The sequence below is a fragment of the Aphanomyces astaci genome (assembly GCF_000520075.1).
Source record: "Aphanomyces astaci strain APO3 unplaced genomic scaffold supercont1.36, whole genome shotgun sequence".
Taxonomy (NCBI): domain Eukaryota; phylum Oomycota; class Saprolegniomycetes; order Saprolegniales; family Verrucalvaceae; genus Aphanomyces; species Aphanomyces astaci.
In genome coordinates this window covers 445,799-464,221 of record NW_009798299.1, presented here as the reverse complement: position 1 = coordinate 464,221, position 18,423 = coordinate 445,799, and the positions used below count along the sequence as shown (strand labels likewise).

The 18,423-nt window shown below is 53.0% G+C and overlaps 8 protein-coding genes across 8 annotated transcripts; 5 read left to right on the top strand and 3 right to left on the bottom strand.

Annotated features, from left to right (window-relative positions):
- Positions 1–587: 587 nt before the first annotated feature.
- On the top strand, positions 588–1,790 carry H257_11897 (hypothetical protein; the record flags this gene model as incomplete). Its single annotated transcript, XM_009838975.1, has 5 exons — positions 588–721; positions 1,124–1,176; positions 1,230–1,358; positions 1,505–1,712; positions 1,784–1,790. 5 exons carry the CDS (start codon positions 588–590, stop codon positions 1,788–1,790), a joined length of 531 nt encoding a protein of 176 aa, XP_009837277.1.
- A 2,166-nt stretch (positions 1,791–3,956) lies between these two features.
- On the bottom strand, positions 3,957–5,558 carry H257_11896 (hypothetical protein). The gene is made up of 4 exons (XM_009838974.1): positions 5,044–5,558; positions 4,746–4,973; positions 4,510–4,699; positions 3,957–4,441 (listed from the first exon to the last, which is right to left on the bottom strand). The coding sequence occupies exons 1-4, from the start codon at positions 5,502–5,504 to the stop codon at positions 4,040–4,042; spliced, it is 1,281 nt and encodes a 426-aa protein (XP_009837276.1). The 5' UTR covers positions 5,505–5,558; the 3' UTR covers positions 3,957–4,039.
- Positions 5,559–5,691: 133 nt separating this feature from the next.
- H257_11895 (hypothetical protein) lies at positions 5,692–6,869 on the top strand. The gene is made up of 3 exons (XM_009838973.1): positions 5,692–5,951; positions 6,007–6,597; positions 6,661–6,869. The coding sequence occupies exons 1-3, from the start codon at positions 5,790–5,792 to the stop codon at positions 6,835–6,837; spliced, it is 930 nt and encodes a 309-aa protein (XP_009837275.1). The 5' UTR covers positions 5,692–5,789; the 3' UTR covers positions 6,838–6,869.
- Positions 6,870–6,926: 57 nt separating this feature from the next.
- On the top strand, positions 6,927–7,145 carry H257_11894 (hypothetical protein; the record flags this gene model as incomplete). The annotated part of the gene is made up of 1 exon (XM_009838972.1): positions 6,927–7,145. The coding sequence occupies one exon, from the start codon at positions 6,927–6,929 to the stop codon at positions 7,143–7,145; it is 219 nt and encodes a 72-aa protein (XP_009837274.1).
- A 1-nt stretch (position 7,146) lies between these two features.
- On the top strand, positions 7,147–8,030 carry H257_11893 (hypothetical protein; the record flags this gene model as incomplete). The annotated part of the gene is made up of 3 exons (XM_009838971.1): positions 7,147–7,535; positions 7,593–7,812; positions 7,857–8,030. 3 exons carry the CDS (start codon positions 7,147–7,149, stop codon positions 8,028–8,030), a joined length of 783 nt encoding a protein of 260 aa, XP_009837273.1.
- A 94-nt stretch (positions 8,031–8,124) lies between these two features.
- Positions 8,125–11,533, top strand: H257_11892 (hypothetical protein). The gene has a single exon (XM_009838970.1). It carries the CDS (start codon positions 8,215–8,217, stop codon positions 11,419–11,421), a length of 3,207 nt encoding a protein of 1,068 aa, XP_009837272.1. The 5' UTR covers positions 8,125–8,214; the 3' UTR covers positions 11,422–11,533.
- Positions 11,534–12,820: 1,287 nt separating this feature from the next.
- H257_11891 (hypothetical protein) lies at positions 12,821–13,142 on the bottom strand (the record flags this gene model as incomplete). The annotated part of the gene is made up of 2 exons (XM_009838969.1): positions 12,821–13,048; positions 13,077–13,142. 2 exons carry the CDS (start codon positions 13,140–13,142, stop codon positions 12,821–12,823), a joined length of 294 nt encoding a protein of 97 aa, XP_009837271.1.
- Positions 13,143–13,250: 108 nt separating this feature from the next.
- Positions 13,251–17,189, bottom strand: H257_11890 (hypothetical protein; the record flags this gene model as incomplete). Its single annotated transcript, XM_009838968.1, has 1 exon — positions 13,251–17,189. The coding sequence occupies one exon, from the start codon at positions 17,187–17,189 to the stop codon at positions 13,311–13,313; it is 3,879 nt and encodes a 1,292-aa protein (XP_009837270.1). The 3' UTR covers positions 13,251–13,310.
- Positions 17,190–18,423: the final 1,234 nt, after the last annotated feature.

Genomic DNA, 18,423 nt, shown 5'->3' with positions numbered 1-18,423 from the left:
ATTGCCATGAAGTTCCTTGCTGCTCTCGTCCATGCCACCTATAGCACTGCGGGAGGAAGCGTGTGTAGTTGAGGGCAAAATGCACAATGAATTAACGGAAGATCTACAAAGATCTCCTTAATCCTCATCACTATGAAATCTTCTTAGTCTACTTCACTACTTCTACACTAATATGCATTTTTGTATACAATGGATGCGGGTGCGGTTGAGACATTGGGGAACTTCACTGGGCTAGCGATTCTAAGCTATACTTGCCTTTGAGACACGTTCCCAGGCAAGCATGAGCTAGGGTGCAGCCAGGTACTTAGGAGCTGGGTGCGGGCAAGGTGGTGGCAAGCCGTTAACCCACCTGTCACATCGCTACACCACCGCTGCGTCTCAATTGTTGTTTAACAACCCCGCATCATCCTTTGATGAAGGACGCTACGGTTACCCTCTATTCCGGCAATGTTTGGGCGGTTGGATTCCGCACCCCATCGTTAGGAGCTTTTGACAACGTTCCCGGTATTGCAGACATTTCAACTCTGACCCTTGATTCTTTCAAATTTTCGGTCAGAAGGCCTAAAAATATTTCCACCGACGCGTCGATGTGGTTGCGACCAGGGTTGTGCCTTTCCGTCAACGGTAACCAAGCATTGCTGCACGCCACGTTCAACTGGCCCGGCGACCTCATTGAATCCGTGGCTCTGCACGGGTTGAGGGCATCCCCAATGGTGCGACGGTAAACGATATTTTACCGTTTTTGGGGTAAAATATGCAGTTTTGGCGGTGCGAGGGTATCTACCAGAAACGGCATACTAGTAGTTTTACCGCGCACTGGAAATCGGTCATTTTTACCGTTTTGTGACCACCACGGCGGAAAAATAGAGGAGACAATCATAAACCACAAAGGATCATATTTCCACCAATAAAACGCATGTATTTGAGCACAGACATTTGCATACCCGTTGCTGGAATGGCCCCTCTCAACGGGCGGGGTGAGAACTTCACAACTGACGAGGACTGCCAGCTTGTTCGTTCGTGGTTGAATATATCCCAAGACAAGTCTAAGGGGAGCGGGCAAAAGGCAATCGAGAGTCCCGTCGTCAGGTCCAGGGTTACGTCCCTAGTGTGTACAAGGTAGGGCCACTGACAGTCTATGCCATGCGTTGCGGTCCCTTACATTCTTGTATCGAGGTTTGTTGTTTAAAAGAACCCGTGACCATGGTATAATTTGTGCTTAACGTTAGACATGCTGACTTCCGAATTGAAAGACATGAACGAAGCCAAAGCCAAGTTTGGCACCCCCTTTGACAAATGGACACCCATCGAAGTGGACGCGCAGGCCACACAACGCCGCGGAAAAGTCGTCCAAGCAGGTACAAAACGATATCCATTCCAATATTTATATATATATCAATGGTTAAGTAAGGCCGTTTTGGTCAAATGAAAAGACTTTGGTCTGATCGAACAAGTTGCTGGGCAACTTTGGTGTGTGTTTTGTCGTGACGTGGACTTTTTGTAGGGTCGGCGGTAGCAACGGTCCTCAACGAAACGGAGCAAGTGGTCAAGTTTGGCCTGTTTTGCATGGCGCTCATGTACTTTCGCGAGTTGAGTTTGCTGCAAAAACAGAAAAACGTGTGGAATAGCCATGTCAGTAAACCACCGAGCAGCAAGCACAACAAGCCGTCGTTGCTTCAAGGCGAGCGTACCCGACAGGCCAACCACCAGCGGTACTTGCACCTTACTTTTGCTTATAAACATGTTGAAATCTCTCGTCCAAGTCGTTCTTCATCCTACGTAGACCGTGAACATCGAATCGAGACAATAACATATAATTTTTTTTGGCGGATCACTGATCGGTCACGCTATCCGTTTACACAACATTTGGGACGAGTATGCTGAATCGCCTAATCCATCGAGCGTAAGTACAGTATATTACTTCGAAGTAAATATTTTTGTATGTAAAACATGTTCTTTGAGGTGATGCCTATCCCACGAATTGAATTCATACAGTATTATTTATATAACTTCAATCTACCAACTTGAGACCTTTATGTATTGGAGTGTGTGTGGCACATATTGGACGCGAAGCCAATACTAGTGTTTGTTACTACAGTGTGCGACAAAAAGGTAAGGACAGGCATCAAAATGAGCTATTTTTAGGACGTTTTAGCCAAAATTGGTCAGAAACGGCTGATTTTTGGATATAATGTACTCCTTGTCACGACAAATACATGGTACATTCTAGAACTTTCGAATTCGTGGTTGTCGGGAAGTTATCCTCAAACTCGTGTTTGTATGGTGCGACAAATATACGTGGACAATACAAATTTGAAGTCACTTTACATCTTGATGGCCAAACGTAAGACGCTCACTGACCGTCAGGTCGGTGAGATCGTTGCTCGACGTGACCATGGGGAAACCTTCCGTGAAATTGCGCACAACATCAACTGTTCAAAGTCTGTCGTTGCCAACGTCCTGCGTGACCCTGTCGCCTACGGTAAGGCGACCTCTACAGGCCGTAAACCAAAGCTGTCCGACCGAGCAAAGAGCGCCGTCATCCGCGAAGCCCAGAAAGGCCAATGCAGCGCGTCTGAAATACGGCACAACCTGAACCTCTATGTCCATGTGCGAACTGTCCAACGCCTCCTGCACAAGTCCGACCACCTCGAGCACATATATCGCACTGCAACACCAGCCCTGACAGCCGCACATATGAAGGCAAGGTTGCTCTGGGCTCAAGAAAACGTCACGTTTGGCGAAAAGTGGAAGTGTGTCGTTTTCTCCGATGAGAAAAAGTTCAACCTTGACGGGCCAGACGGATATCAAAAGTACTGGCACGACAAGCGCCAGCCAAAACAACAGCGCATGAACCGGCAACAAGGTGGCGGCAGCGTCATGATTTGGGCTGCGTTTGCGTGGCATGGAAGGAGCGATGTCGTCTTCCTCGATGGACGCCAGGACTCTGAGTGCTACATCTACACTCTGTCTGAGTACATGCTGCCGTTTGCTCATTTACATTATGGAACTGACTTTGTCTTTCAACAGGACAATGCCAGTGTTCATAGTTCACATGCAACGAAAGCATTTTTGGAGGAGAATGATGTTGATGTCTTGCCTTGGCCGGCATTATCACCGGACTTGAATCCGATAGAAAATGCTTGGGCACACCTTTCGCGCAAGGTATATGATAACGGTCGACGCCAATTTAACAATCGGAGCGATCTAAAGCGTCAAATTTTAGCATCGTGGTCTGAAATGGAGCACAGCTACTTTGAAACGCTCATTGCGTCCATGACTTCTCGGTGTCTTGCAGTTCATGCATTTCATGGTGGTAAAACAAAGTATTGAATGTATTTTATATCTTGAGTTTTGTATTGTCCATGTATATTTGTCGCACCATACAAACACAAATTTGAGGATAACTTCCCGACAACGACGAATTCTAAAGTTCTAGAATGTACCATGTATTTGTCGTGACAAGGAGTACATTATATCCAAAAATTAGCCGTTTCTGACCAATTTTGGCTAAAACGTCCTAAAAATAGCTCATTTTGGTGCCTGTCCTTACCTTTTTGTCGCGCACTGTAGTAGAAATTATGACCTGCCAACGAAGTTGCACTAATATTAATTAATACATGATGTGTAAATTCAAGCAGACATACCAGTCCATCAACTAACTAACTACTGTCATATTTGTGTCAGACCACACCAGTAAGGTCATATTCGCACAGTCGACCGGTGAGCTGGGCTTGTCGTACTGGCCACATAGTCCGAAAGGTGCCGACACTCATTTCGTTCACCCATTCCAAACATGCGCCCTATGTCGTCTTAATTCGACCCGAACCACACCTCGGTGTCCCTTGTCGGTGGTACCCGAGGGGGAGTAACGTCATATTCGGCGATGCATGGGAGATGCTCTTGACTAACTGCCCAGGCCAATGCACAGTCTACAGTATCAGCAAAATAGAATATGGACAGTTGCAAATAGTTATATATTTTCATGTAACATTATGGTGTTATGCTATTGTGCAAGAAGTGAGGCATCCCATGGAACTCACTCACTCGACTTGACGCACTTCATCTTGTCCATGATTTGACTGAGAAGCACCTGGTGTTGTTTTTGCAGCCGGACGGATTCGTTCGTGGTTGTCCTGAGGTTGTACAGAGTTACCATCAATTGCAGCAGCAGCACCACCAGCACCACAACACCCACGACATTCAGCTGTCGCAAGAGAAGCAGGCTCGTGTCTGGATTCAACTTCTTTGTTGTCGTCATCGTCGCCACAGCATCTTGATCCTTCTTGCGACCATCTTCGGACGCGGCGGCGGCCACTGGGCCTTGGTCTTGACGATGCACTGGTTTCTCCGACGGATAGGCGCTGTTGTACGCGTCGATGGCTTGCTTGACCCACTTCAGCATGACTGATTTCGACTCGGATTTGGCAAACCCTTCAATCTATCCAGACATAACACAACTTAATCGCTTGTGAACACGAACATTTCACGTCGCCTGTACAGTAGTACCTGGCCCTTGAGAAACGTGCTTTTGGCCCAATTCAGCCGCATGCCACTGACCAACGAGCATTCGTGGGCGGACGACAACGATGCGTCGAACACCCAGCGACTTTCGGCGCGGAAGTAGTCGCAAAATGGCGCGTCGTGCACGCTGGACGTGACGCTCACCACCAACCGCTGCCCAGGCGTGTACGTGTACCTAAGTGAATGGTCACGACGAATGGTACAGCTGTAGTAGGCCGTACCGGTGGATTTGGGTGGTCGGGATCGCGCTGGGGCCGATAAAATTCTTTTTGTTGTGGACAAACGTCACTCGGCGCTCGCTTTGGAACGTTTCGGGGCGATTGAACGCGGTGTACGCCACAGGTTTGTCGGCCCACTGCGACACGGTCACGTTGGTTTCGCCGACCTTTTTCAGGCCTTCAATTGTGAATTGGTCGTCGCGCCACAACGTGTCCAATACAAATTGAAGCCTACGACGAGACGGGTATCACGATAACATTATTGGCAGTCAAAGAAGAAGAAGTGACGAGTTGTAAGTACCCCATGGGCAATGTTTCGTCGACGACGACATCGAACTCGTCCTCGATGGGATCTCTTGGAAGTGGGGACGTCTTTGATGGAGGAGCACATTGCGGAGGTAGAGACGATGCATGCTGAGGGGGAAAATGCGGTGGATGCCCTTCCTGTGGAACACTGGCTGGCGCCGACACCGTGCGTGAAAATGGAGCACCAACGTCATTGATGACTGTTGGGCTGTTAGGTGCCAAGTGCGGTGCTGGGACGGAAAAGGTTCGGGCTAGGGCTGTGAGCGATGTGTCTTGTTGGCTGCTCGCTTCGTCCTGGTTGGAGGTTGTGTCGATTGGTGGCGTCGACGTAGGCGACATCGGAATGTCCGTGGCCGAGGTGGATGGACGGACGCTATCTTTCGTATCGGCGACGTCCTTGGCATCCATAGGTGCTTTCAGCAGAGTCGTTATCGGCAGCATGGAGGTCGCCATCATGACGTGTCCTCAAGGAAGCGTGCAATCAATTCCCCAATGGACCGATGGGTGTTTCAAAAGAACAAAGTGCCGTTTCAATCTTTTTTCCTTACGAATCCGGACAGGTATCCGGAATCGTTTCAACTGCAGCAATCCGGATAATCTCGGCTGACTGTTCGGTTATACTGTAAGAACTGTGTTGTCAGTAGTTGTGATGCATATCACCACGAACCATCAGTGATAGACAGTGCGCAATGAAGGCGTACCGGTATCGTCGGATGCTTCAGAGCGCGGGGGCGGCACTCCATGCAACGACCGCTCCTCGACATGTATCGCGGCTTCTGGTTGGTGCAAGTGTGCTTGCAGGATGTGGCCTCGTGTGTGCCGTGGAGTCGTCTTCGTCGCCGACGTACTTTGTATTGCAGTTCCAACCGACGTTGGTCGCGCGAGCCATTGCCACAACAAAGCGTAGGTAACCCCCAATTACCAGCTACCATCTCCAGTACCACTGACGCGTACGTAGATCGTGGCGTTGTCGTCGTTGATCAATGCAGCGGTGGACATTCCTGGCATGAACGAGTCGGAGGAAATGGAGATCATACAGAGCGCGGTGGAGCGCATTGTGTTTGAGATGGAGAACTTCATGCCCCAGTCATATTGGGATCGTATCATGACGACCAAAACGGTGCCTGATGCTCAACGCGAGCTGCTGCAGTCGCGCCTCATCGAGCACTTCCAGTCGACGTTGAACTTGCCTTACTTGTCCGAGCAAGACCAGCGTCTGATCGTCCATGCGACGGTGGCCATCGTGTCGGACGCGATGGGAAACACAAAGCTGGACGACATCTTGGCACAGGACGCGACGTCAGTGTCGTTGGCGGCCATCTTCATCCGGGAGGCCATGGGCATCGACGACGTGGAAGCGCTGCGGAAGGAGGTGTCGAGCATCATCGAGCTGCCGATTCCCCTGCCAGAGCCCGCAGTCAAGTGGGTGATTGGCAAGGGCGTCGCGGCGTTGGTAGCTATCTTGAACGACGCCGTGGACTTGTCGCTCGTGGAGTGCTTTGGGAAGGCGCGGACGCGACCGGTCACGTCCGCCGCCGACTTTGAAGAGGTAAGAAAGCGTAGCAACCCAATGAGTTGATATGTACAATGACTTTTTCATGTGACGAGGTAGGTGCTGCGGCTGAATGTGACGGGGCTGTTGGACCACAACATGAACGTGTTCGGCATGCCCGCGTTTGTGGAAGCGTTTGTCCTGGCCAAGATCGTCGACTCGTACTTTGACCTGTGTGTGACAAAGTCTCGCATCGACACTGCTGTGGCCATGTTGCTCAAACCTGTAAAGACGTGAAACGACAAGTGCAACCTCAACTAAAAACACGTTTTTTTCTTTTGTTTTTACTCTACTTCAAAGTATCGTCCCACACATATTGCACCATCATGGCCAGCCGGATTGTCCACGGGTTGGCCACGGGCGTCCACGCAACGTCCTCTCGGCGGCGTCCTACTCCCCGACACCATGCGGTGTGGCTTCTTGCGTGCGCGGGGATGCTCATGGGAGCGGCCACCGACGCTCGGTCACGTCCATGTGGCAGCAGCGCGCCGCCACTGCCCAAGAAGAGCGTGAGAGCGCATAACCAACTACTTGGCGTCACGTAGTATGTGCACTTTGCAGATTGCGGCGCTGGGGGCGTTGATCAAGGCGGCGGTGGACATTCCTGGCATGTCGGACGATGACGAGACCGAGATCATCCAGAGCGCCGTGGAGAAGATCGTGGCAGACGTCGAGAGCTTCATGCCACGGGCGTACTGGGAGCGCATCGTGACGAGCAAGGCCGTGCCGGATGCCCAGCGAGAGCTGTTGCAGTCGCGCCTGTTCGTGTACTATGGCGACAAGTTGCCGTATCTGCCGTACTTAAGTGAGGACGACGAGCGGCTGATCCTGCATGCGACGATCGCAATCTTGACCGATGCCATGGGAAACACCAAGCTGGACGACATTTTGTCGCAAGAAACCACGTCGTTGTCGCTGATTGCCATCTACATCCGGTAGGTCGATCGATGGTGGAGATGATGGACGATCGACGGAGATGACGGAGGGACTAGGGAAGCCATGGGGATCGACGACGTGGAAATCCTGCGTCGAAAGGTCGCCGACATGATCAACTTGCCCATTCCAATGCCGCAACCGGTGGTCAACTGGTTGATTGAGAAGGGTGTCGCGGCGCTCCTGTCCGTGCTCAGCCGTGCCGTCGACGTGTCCCTGTTGGAATGCTTTGGGAAGGACGCGACTCACCATGTCAAGACCATCGGGGAATTTCAAGCGGTACGTTGATGCGTCGTCGTTGACCGATTGATGTCGACGGGTAGGTTTTGCGAGGGAATGTGACTCGGCTGCTCCACAACAAGATGAGCGTGGTGCTGCTCCCCGCGTTCGTGGAGAGGTTTGTCATTTCCAGCGTGATCGACACGTACTTTGAGCTGTATGTGACCAACGAGCGCATCAACACCGCCGTGAGCAGCGTGATTCGGCGCGGCAAGTGACGGCGGCGGTTGTCTGTTGCAACTGCCTGGTCAATCAACAATCTGCTACCGACGAAATCTTCGATAATGTTTCCAATATCAAATGTTGACTTGAAAAATGTATGGTGGCCTTATTGCATTCGAACAACCGGATAACGCTGCATTCTGCAATTGATTCAATCGTCATCCCCGTCAAGCAAGGTCTATGGATCTGAGGCCCATCCTCAAGGCGCCAACACGACCAGACCTGGGAGCCGTGAAGGCCAAGATCTCTGCGTCGTACTCGAGCGCAAAGCAGCAGAAGGAGGCCCGGCAGATCTGCCAACTCGAGTTTGAAGAGTCCCCGCACACACAAACGAAGCAGCGACTACCGGTAGATGAACCCATCCCACCAACTGCAACTCCCGCTTCGACTCCGTCAGCGCCTGCTGCTTCCGTGTCGGCCCGGACGCCAATGACCGTGGCGGGTTTGACTCTACCGCCAGACTTCAACCGGTTCAAACCGGTGCTGCTCAACCTGCCTGCGGAGTTTCTCCGAGTTCGACCTGCACCCGCTCCGACCCCGGACAACCTGCCTTCCTCTCCAGTTGCATCTGCTCCGCAGGATGCACGCGCTACAGCCCCCACCACGGCAACAAGTAGCCGTACTGCTGCTTCAACCCCGTCCTCAACTCAAGACCCCTCGGCGGCGTCCCAACTATCAAAGTCCCAGCGTCGACGCCATAGCAAGCAGAAACGGAAGCACGACTCCACAACGAAATCGGTGCGCTTTGCCATCGACTCTGACGACGAAAACGAAACCACCCCCTCTGCACCCACCCCATCGACGGCGTCTGCCTCGGCCAAGGCGCGCCATCGTCAGAAACAAGCCGCCTTGCGTGCCCGCGCGCAGCAAAAACGCGCTCAGTTGGGCCTTCCGTCGCTCCCGCCGCTTTCCTCGTCGGAGGACGAAAGTGCCATGCCACGTTCTGGCAACGACAGCAGCAGCGACGACAATCGACCGCTGGTCGCTCCCAAACACGCTTCTCGAACGACCAGCAGCGGCGCGTCATCTTGCAGGACGAAGGCAGCGCCGCCCTTGACGTTGCGAGACCAGATCCGCCAGGCAGCGTTGAGCGAGTTTGAGAACGCCACGAAAGACCACGGCGGCGACAGAGGGGGCCTCGACTTGTCGTCGGACGATTCGGATGTTGGAAGGACGACGTCGGACGACGCGACGCGGCTCAAGATGCACGCGGAACGCCAGGAGATGCTCAAGGCCCGCGCGGAAGAGAAGAAGAGGCAGGTGGCGTTGGAAGCCAAGCTGAAGGCGTTGCATGCCCCAGAGATCCAAGCGTACGAGGACCGCGTGGCCCGCCGGAAAGCGGAGGAAGCGACGTGGATGGCAAATGAATGGGCAAAGACGGTGAAGGAGCGGGAAAAGCTAGAGGCGATCGAGCTGGAGCTGGCCAAAGCACGCATGGCCAAGGTGGAAGCCGAACGCATGAAAGTCGAGGAACGACGGCGGCTCGCCGAGGCGGAGTTGGAAAAGCTGATGGCGATGCGCGCCGATGAGGAGCGGGGCGCGGTACTCGAACGAGACGCGGTCACCGAGGCAATCGAGGCACGGCGGAAGGACATGGCGCGGCAGATGGAAGAGCTCGAAGCGCGACACCAGGCCCGGCTCGAGAGGCTAAAGCAGACGCCGCCGGCTTGTATTACGGCACAAGATACCCAACGGTCGCTCGATTTACGCGATCACAGCGATGCATCCGAGACCGATCAGACTGTGCATCGACATGGGCTACAAGCAAGTAGCAGCAGCTGGAACACCCCAAGTACGAATGTTCAGACCAACCCCACAAAGACAAAAACGGTTCCCAGTCAACGCCGGGGTGCCGCCGCCACCTCGCTACCGGTGAAAGGAGCGTTGTTTGCAACCAGGTGCGCGAATGGAGCCAAGCGGAAGCGTCTGGTGGTAGCAGCAAAACAGCGAGGCAAAGTTGCTCTCAAAGTGGCTACAACACCCCAACCACGGCCGAGGAATGGCAAAGCCAAAGTGACTGGGTGGTCCAAGGCCATGATGGCCCAGAAGGAATCGCTCGAGGCATGGCACCAGAAGCAGCAGCACGACCTCGAATCGGACGACCGAGTGGATTTGCTGGACATCGTACACAAGGAAAGGGAGCGATTTGCCGCGCTGGAAGCGGCGCATTGGGCCCGAACCATTGGCTCTACCCCCCCCGGACCAGCACGGACCCCCACCACGATGTCGTCCAAGCACTCTAGTCGCAACCACCAAATGTCCAAGTTCCACGAACAAATCGCCGTCCCGACATTGGCGTCCTCGTCGTCTGAAGAATCGTCGTCGTCATCCTCATCGTCGTCGTCATCGGAGGAATCTGAATCGTCAGACAACGACGATGGGGGGGGGGTGGCTGACGTGGAGCCCCCCAGCAAGGCCATCGTCTTGCCGCCCATGGTTGAAGCACATGACGGCGTGCCCATCGAAGCACACTTGCCTTCTTCTGGCGCTGCAAACGAAGCCCCAGAGCTCGAGCCAAAAACACCCATCGTCGCGGACGGCTTGGATGTTGTTGATGGGGTTGTGGAGCAAGCAGCAGCTGCAGATGCATTGAAAAGTAGTGGCGACGTGTTGAAGGTAGTCCCCGTTCAAAACCATGAAGAACCAAACGACAAGGAGCGGAATGAGCAGTCGGTTGGGTCTGTGGAGAAGACGGAAACGGGCGCTGTGGAATTGCCAGACGAGGTGGGGGCCAAGGAGGGGGGCCACCTGGCAGCGATGGCGACACCATCCTCCGAATGTTCGGCGGGTGTGGGGGCGTTGGAGCTCACGAGACGTGAGCTCGAGAAGAAGCAGTTGGCTCTGGAAGAAGCCAAACGAAAGTTCGAAGACGAGCTGGCCAAGGTGAACGGGGGGGTGGCTGCGTCCGTGTTAGCCGTGGACCTCACGACGTCGTTCTTAGCGCCGCCACCCATGCCAAAGAGTCGCCCCCGCAAGTCGATGCAGAACGATGGGGTGGTGCAGAAGAAAACTCCGAAGAAGCGCCAGCAGCCCGCTGTCGTGGTACAGAAACGCGGGCGAAGTACCGAGAGTAGTAGTAGCAGCAGCAGCAGCGCCGACGATTCGGACTGGGAGAGAGGAGCGTTCAAGCCGAAGAAGCGGATGGGCAAGTTGGCCCGCCTCACGAGACTCACGGCGAGGGCGATGGCCAACGTGATTGAAATCTCGGATGACGACGGGGCGGAAGCGCAAGTGATCGTTGTGGACGATGGAGAGGCGAGGGACGAGGAGCTAGATGAACCACCGACGACGAAGGTGGCGATTCCCCGGGACTGGATCGCGCGGCTCGCGGGGCACCAAAAGGGGGACGAGCTTGAACTGGATGCAGACGGAGCCACATTAATTTAATGCAGTAGGCGTCCCTGTATCCTTTTTCAAAATTCATATATATGTTGGCAGGTGTGTGGTAACTCGCATTTGGGGACACGAACGACTCACCGCGTCCTTTCGCACCTTTTGCTGTGGACTACTGATCTAACTGTACCGTACAGTAAACAGGTTCAAAAACGTTTTTATTTACTAGTACATGTTAGGCACCAGGTCAAAAAGTCATAAATTTCCTAAATCGTGCAGTCAGATACTCCGGAGTATATTGAATATATTAACGCTTTTGACGAGTTGCTACGCTATTTCGTCCAAGACTTATTAATGCTTCTTGACGTCTTACTCCGCCGACCCAGAGTGGCACCATCACGCGAAATTTCCACTGCATGGGCCGATGGAAGGATCTTGCCTGCTGGTTGCTTTCGCAACACCAAGCGTTGTGCTCCAAACTCGACCAAGTACGTCTGGTTGCTTTGCCCGTGCTTGAATTGGTGCACAGATAAGCCCACGTTCTTCCCCGCCATGGGAAATGTTTCTCCAGATATGACCGTAGTCGTACAAGGTCCAACGGCTGCCGCATCGGCTCCACGTCCGCTGCTCCATCTGGTTCCATATTGAATTTCGCAACAAACAATCTGTTTTGGTTGACACGATGTACAGTGTAGCATGAACATGATACTACGGATAGTGTATCCGTAGAAGTCGGAAGAAGGGGATCGAACTCGGGACGGATTGCTTGCACCTATATTTGTATTGACTTATCACATCAGAACCCCTTGTGGCTTCAGCCAGTTAGTGATGAAATCGGCAGGGGTAGGGCTGCGCCACAAGGGGTTCGTTCTGGTAGGGTATGATAAATACTCAATAAAACCAACTTTTTGACGTTTTGACCAACATTCAGACTTTTGAAACCGCCACCACGTTTGAATTCACGACCGTTTCGTATTCAGAATGTCCAGCCAGACAAGGTCAGTATGCGTCCAAAGGTAGCCCCCAAGCGGACGTAGAACCGTACGATCGTGCATGTTGTCATGATGATGACATTGGTACAGACAGTATTCTACCTGGGAGCTGTACTTGTATCCAGCAGAATAAGGCACATACGTCGAGTGTCCATTGCCGCACACATGAACCTGCTACAATCCCCCATCTCGGCAATCCAACTCACAATGCGCCACCGACAAGCTCCAACCCCCACCGAATTCTGTTGTCTCACGAGTTGTACCAGGGCAAGTAAAAACAACGAAATACCAAATGATCTCGTTGTCGAGCATTCAACGTGATAAGCTCCACACAGCGTTTCAGTGTTTTGCATGCTCTTCTCAAGGTGAAAACTGGAAACGACACTGCTTACAAAGTACAAGAGAGCTCATTATTATTCTCGTCATTCAGACAGTGAGAACATTCACAGTATTAATACCTTTCACATCCTCCTCAAGGCAAACTTGACCTTCATCGTGAGCGCACGCCAGGCCGACAAGCACAACACGTGCGTGTATTTCGAGTACATAAACACGCGCAGGGTCTTGAGAAGGTCTTGGTACGTCACGTCAAGCGAAAACTTGTCCATCGTGGCAATGAACGCATACGACATGGCTCCGGTGGCCGACCGTCGATGGTGGCATCGGCACACGTTTGCATGTCCTTGCAGCTGTTGAGGAGGATCACGTCCGCCGCACCTTCACGCTGCTCTCGGCCACAGGGCCTTGCTTTTTAGACGCCGGGGCCTTGCATGCGATATTCATCTCGAGGCAATGTGTATGGTATCAATACCAGCATTTAGGATGTGCTCGGCAGCTACGGCACGATTATCGGGTGCTGCTACGGAGAATCTCCACTCCCGTCACTTCAACGCAAGTTCAAAAGTGATGTATATTATCCATGACAACACATCGATATGCACGACGAAAGGACTACGCGTCGACAATTTTGTCCAAGTACCCGCCTTCGCTGCAGAGGTCGTAAAAGATGCCGGTGCCAGCTTGGATCAACTTGCCCGGGGCGTCGCATTGCACGATCCGGCCTTGGTCGAATACCATGATGCGGTCCGCGTCCAGCACCGTGTCGAGGCGATGGGCGATAGTGAGCACCGTGGAGCCTGCAAACTCGTCGCGGATCACGCGCTGAAGGTTCTGGTCCGTCTCGTGGTCCATCGCGGCCGTGGCTTCGTCCATCACGACGATGCGGCACTGCCGAAGCAGCGCTCGAGCCATGCACAGCATCTGGCGCTCGCCCACGCTGTAGTTCTCTCCGTTCTCTTCCACTACGCTCTGCAGTTTGTCCGTTTCGGCGGCGATGCGCCCTGTGAGCCGCACCTTGGTCAAGACGGCCCACAGCTCGGCGTCCGTGTACTGATCCAACGGGTCCAAGTACGTGCGCAGCGTGCCTTTGAACAGGATCGGGTTCTGGGGAATGATGGCCATGCTTTCCCGCAAAGTCTTGACTCCCATCGAAGACGCGTCTACGCCGCCAATCTCCATCGTTCCAGACGCGAGTTCGTTGATGCGGAACAGCGCCATGGTCAAACTCGACTTGCCAGCACCCGTGCGACCGACGATGCCCACCTTCTCCCCCGACTTGACGTCAAAACTGATGTCTTTCAGCACCAGCGGGTCGTTGGGTTTGTAGCGGAAGCTGACGCGGTCGAACCGCACAGAGCCATCTTGAGGCCACGAAGAAGGCGCGCTGCCAGGAATTACGCGCGGGGCCTCCTGCTCCACGTTTGTGTACTCTGCCACGCGTTCGGGGGCCACCATGGCCGTTTCCAGCGAAGACCACACCCACACCATGCCTTCCAGTTGGTTTGTGATCTGAAGCGAGTAGTTGAAGACCAGCCCAATCAGCCCCGCCGTCAAGTAGTTGCGCATGTACACCAAGGCCAGTGTGGTCACGAGCAGCATCGACGCACTGATCATTTGGATGCGGAAGGCAAACCACTGACCGGCCAAGTCGCTGCAAAAGTTGGTTTCATTGTTCAGGTCAACGTTTGCGTGGTGCCGTCGTTCGAATCGTCGCACTTGCTTGGGGCCAAACGCTCGAACCAGCACGGCACCGTCAATGCTCTCGGAGATGTGGGTCACCATGGTGGACCGTGTGGTCTTGGACAGTCGCACCAATTCACGCGCTGGTTGGACAAACACAGACCCGACCTTGTAGTAAATGTACACGAGTGGCAACAGCACTAGACCCATGGACTTGATGACGAAAATCGTGGTGCCAAATGAAAACAGCAGGACAAACAGCGAGCTGAAGACAAAACTCACGGACCTGGGGATGTTGCTGTCCACTTGATTCATGTCGCCACCAAATCGGTTCAAGATGCGGCCCAGCGGATTGACATCGAAGAAGCGCATGGGAGCCCCAAGCAGCGACTGGCAGAGACCGTCAAACAGTTTTTTCGACGCTCGAAGGCCAGCCCATGACACTGTGAGACTGCGAAACACCACCATGACCGACGAACTCACCGCCAAGAGCGCGTAAATCGAGATGTTGTACTCCGCCGACGCCTGAAACTCCTCGGACGTTGTAGTCGAACCCGTCGACGTCCACGAACTGAGCCAGAGGTCGCTAGCCACTTGGAGACCCTGCCACGCACTTTGCACCACCAGCAGCACAATCACGACTGGCCAACCACCCACAGCATTGAAGTAGGCGAGAAACACTTCGCTGGACACCCGCCCTGCCTCGCGCTCCTCCACGACCACCAACTTGCCACTCGTTTCGTTGTACGTCTTGGGCTGGGAGTCGTCGACGGGGGTGAATAAGCAGTACTGCTCCAAGTGACCTCCAAATGGAGATTTGACTGAGGGCGACACCAGCATCATGTCTTGGTAGTGCACAGTGGTCACAGCAACTCGGTCTTCCAACAGATCTTCGGACGAGTCGTCGGTAAAGTACTGTCGGGCTTTCAAAGGCGAGATCGGGCTCTTGTCCAGACCTATCTTGGCCCCGTTGACCGTTTCCACCAACGCCCCGTCCTTGATTTCAATCGTACGGTCCACGTACGGCGAACCAATGATTTCAGGACTGTGCGTGACGAGCAGAATGGTCTTGTGGCGCAACAGACCCAACATACACTTGGTGAAGATTTCGTTCTGCACGATGGCGTCCACGGCAGACAAGGGCGAGTCCAAGATGAAAATGTCGGCGTCGCTGTAGCACGCCCGCGCCAGACTGATGCGGGCCTTTTGTCCGCCAGACACGTTGACGCCCTTGGACCCAATCTCCGTCCGGTCGCCAGCGGCAAACAGCGTCAGGTCTTTGGCTAACGCACACGCTTCGAGCACGCTGTTGTACTTGACGCGGTCGTAAGGCAGGCCAAAGAGGATGTTTTCCCGAATGGTCATGTTCTGGATCCACGGCTGCTGGGCAAAGAACGCCACGCGGCCGCTCACCCCCACAGAACCCCCGTACTTGTCCAGCTCCCCCAAGAGAACGTTGCAAAAGGACGACTTGCCTTCGCCCACACTGCCGTGCAGCACCACCAACTCGCCTCGCTTGACAGACACGTTCAAGTGGTTGAAGAAGGGCTTGTCCGCATCCCAGCCAAAGCACCCGTCGACCACTTCGATGGCCATCGCGTTGGACGACACGGTTGAGCTTACGATGGTCGGATCGCGCTCGTCCAAGGCGAGGAATTCCGTGAAACGCTTGTATGACACCAAGGATTGCATCGATATGGCGATGATTTCGGGCAGGAGCATCATGGGGGCCTTGATCATGTTAAACAGCGCGAGGGCCGTGAACACCTTGGATGCCGTCAGAGTTTGCTTGAACAGAAGCACGTACGAGGCGAAGGACACCGTCGTGAGGGCCACGGGCGCGATGTAGTTCATGGCAATCGTGCCGGCTTGGATACACGACCCCGTCCACAGCGACTTCAATTCGTCGTCGCGGAAATCGCTAATTTTGACGTAATACCGTTCTTCCCACGCGTTCAGCTTGATGATTTGCATGGACCCAAACACTTCATTCACGACCTTCATGCGGATGTCTTTCTTCTCCATGAGTTTCTTGCGATTGTTGCGAGTCGCCGTGGCCAAGTAGCGGTTCACGATGAAGGCCACACCAACGACCACGATGCCAGTGACCATGGCCCAGCCCAACAATTGCCACAGCATAAACAGCAACGTAGCCACTTGCAATGGGATGATCCAAATGTCGTTGACAATGAATGGCACGCCCAATACTTGCCACATGTCGGACGTGAATAAGTTGGAGATTTCCCCGGTGCTCTTGAGTTTGCGGGACTTGGCATTGAGCACCATGGTCTTCTTAAACAGCAGATGTTGCAGGGCGGACGCAACTTGGACGTACATGACTTCGTTTTGCAAATCTGACTGGGTCTTGATTACCGCTTGGATGACATTGACCACGAATAGCATGACAATTGGAATCAACAGCGCTTGGAAGTCAGCGTCCCCAGACTCGACGGACGACACGACTTGCTGCAACACAACGGGGGCATAGAGGGATGCCACCATGACCACGAGTCGCGTTAGTCCGATGAACAAGGCACGGGGACCAAACATCGACAAGCTGGCCTTCACGATGGACTTGGTAGCGTGGTACCTGGGCTCAAACTGGCGACTCACAAAGTCGCACTGGTTTTCCTGCTGCAGGGGCCACAGGTCCGACGACTCCAGCTGGCGTTGATTGCCCAGGTTCATGAGGGGGGTGGCCCACCAGTAGCTGAGGCGGGCGAAGACGTTGGTTGTGTCAAGGGGATGCTTGGCGTAAGTTCGCTGCACCTTCTCCGTTGACACGGATTGGTACTTGGTGGCTTTGGACATACCGAATCAAATTGAAGTATGAGGGTGTTCAAACTAACACTGCAAATACTACGTATTCTTGTGGCGTGAATCTATATCGGGAGGTTTGTCACACTGGAAGCTGTTGATAGTGAATGGGCGTGCTGTCGGTTACTTAAGACTTTTCCCTGGCAGATTTTTATCGACATGCAGTACCGTAACGTTACACGAAACGCTAATGTTCGAAGTCCTCCAGTCTCGATACATATGTAGGATGTACGTTGCAGATAGCCCAAGGCTGCGATCGTTTAGAACGATGCATCCTCAGTGTTAAGAATTGGGGCGGCCATGCCTTTCGCCTCAGCTCACTTTCGCCAATGGTCCGTGGGAAAAACATCAAAAGAGGCCTTTGTCCTGCTGTAAGCAGGTTTCCCCCCCGTGAGGAGTGAGCCAATCAGAGCCGACCACGTCACAAGTGGTCATGGAAGAGATTTCCCAATGAGAAATATTCTCATTGGCAGGTTTATTATCCAAATACTTCGAAGTATATTTGGATTGACTGTGAGTTCAAAACGACATTGCCAATCATGACAAGAATATTTCTCATCGGAACGATGGCCCCTACTAGCCCCAACGCTACAACGGCGAATGACCCATGGGACCACTTCATCGTACCTCGCCGATCATCCACGAAGTCCACGAATTTGGCTCCATCTAACGTAAAAGTTCAATTTAAGAACACTTTTTTTCGAGACGCTGCCGTGGAAGGCAGACATGTAACTCGACTCGTAGGTATCGGATTATAATTCTACAATATGTCACATGAAGCCAAAATCCAGCCTACTGTATTCGGGGGTTATGAATGCGATGATTCCTGTTATAATTCATCATCATTCACTCCACTTTGTCCCAAACAGCTTAAAACAAGCGGTCCAATTTAAGGTGCACCATTTTAAGCTTAGTCTTTGTATATCCATTTGCATATTTTTTGGGCGGTTAGGTTAAAAACTGCCTTTGTATGAATTGATTGGCTAACTCGCGTGCACCTTAAATTGGATCGAGCACCTTAAATTGGACTTTTACGTTAGGAAAAATGTTTTCTCCGAAATCGCACTATAAAATCCCTTGCTTTACTTTGCTTTAAACTTTTACGCCTTTGTCCAAATCACTTTAATTTTTTTGTCCAAAGACCTCTCACCAAGTTTTCAACGAATGCGTAGGGCATCGGCATTTTTGTAAGCCAATAGAAATGCAGAATTACTCTTATTGGCCAAAA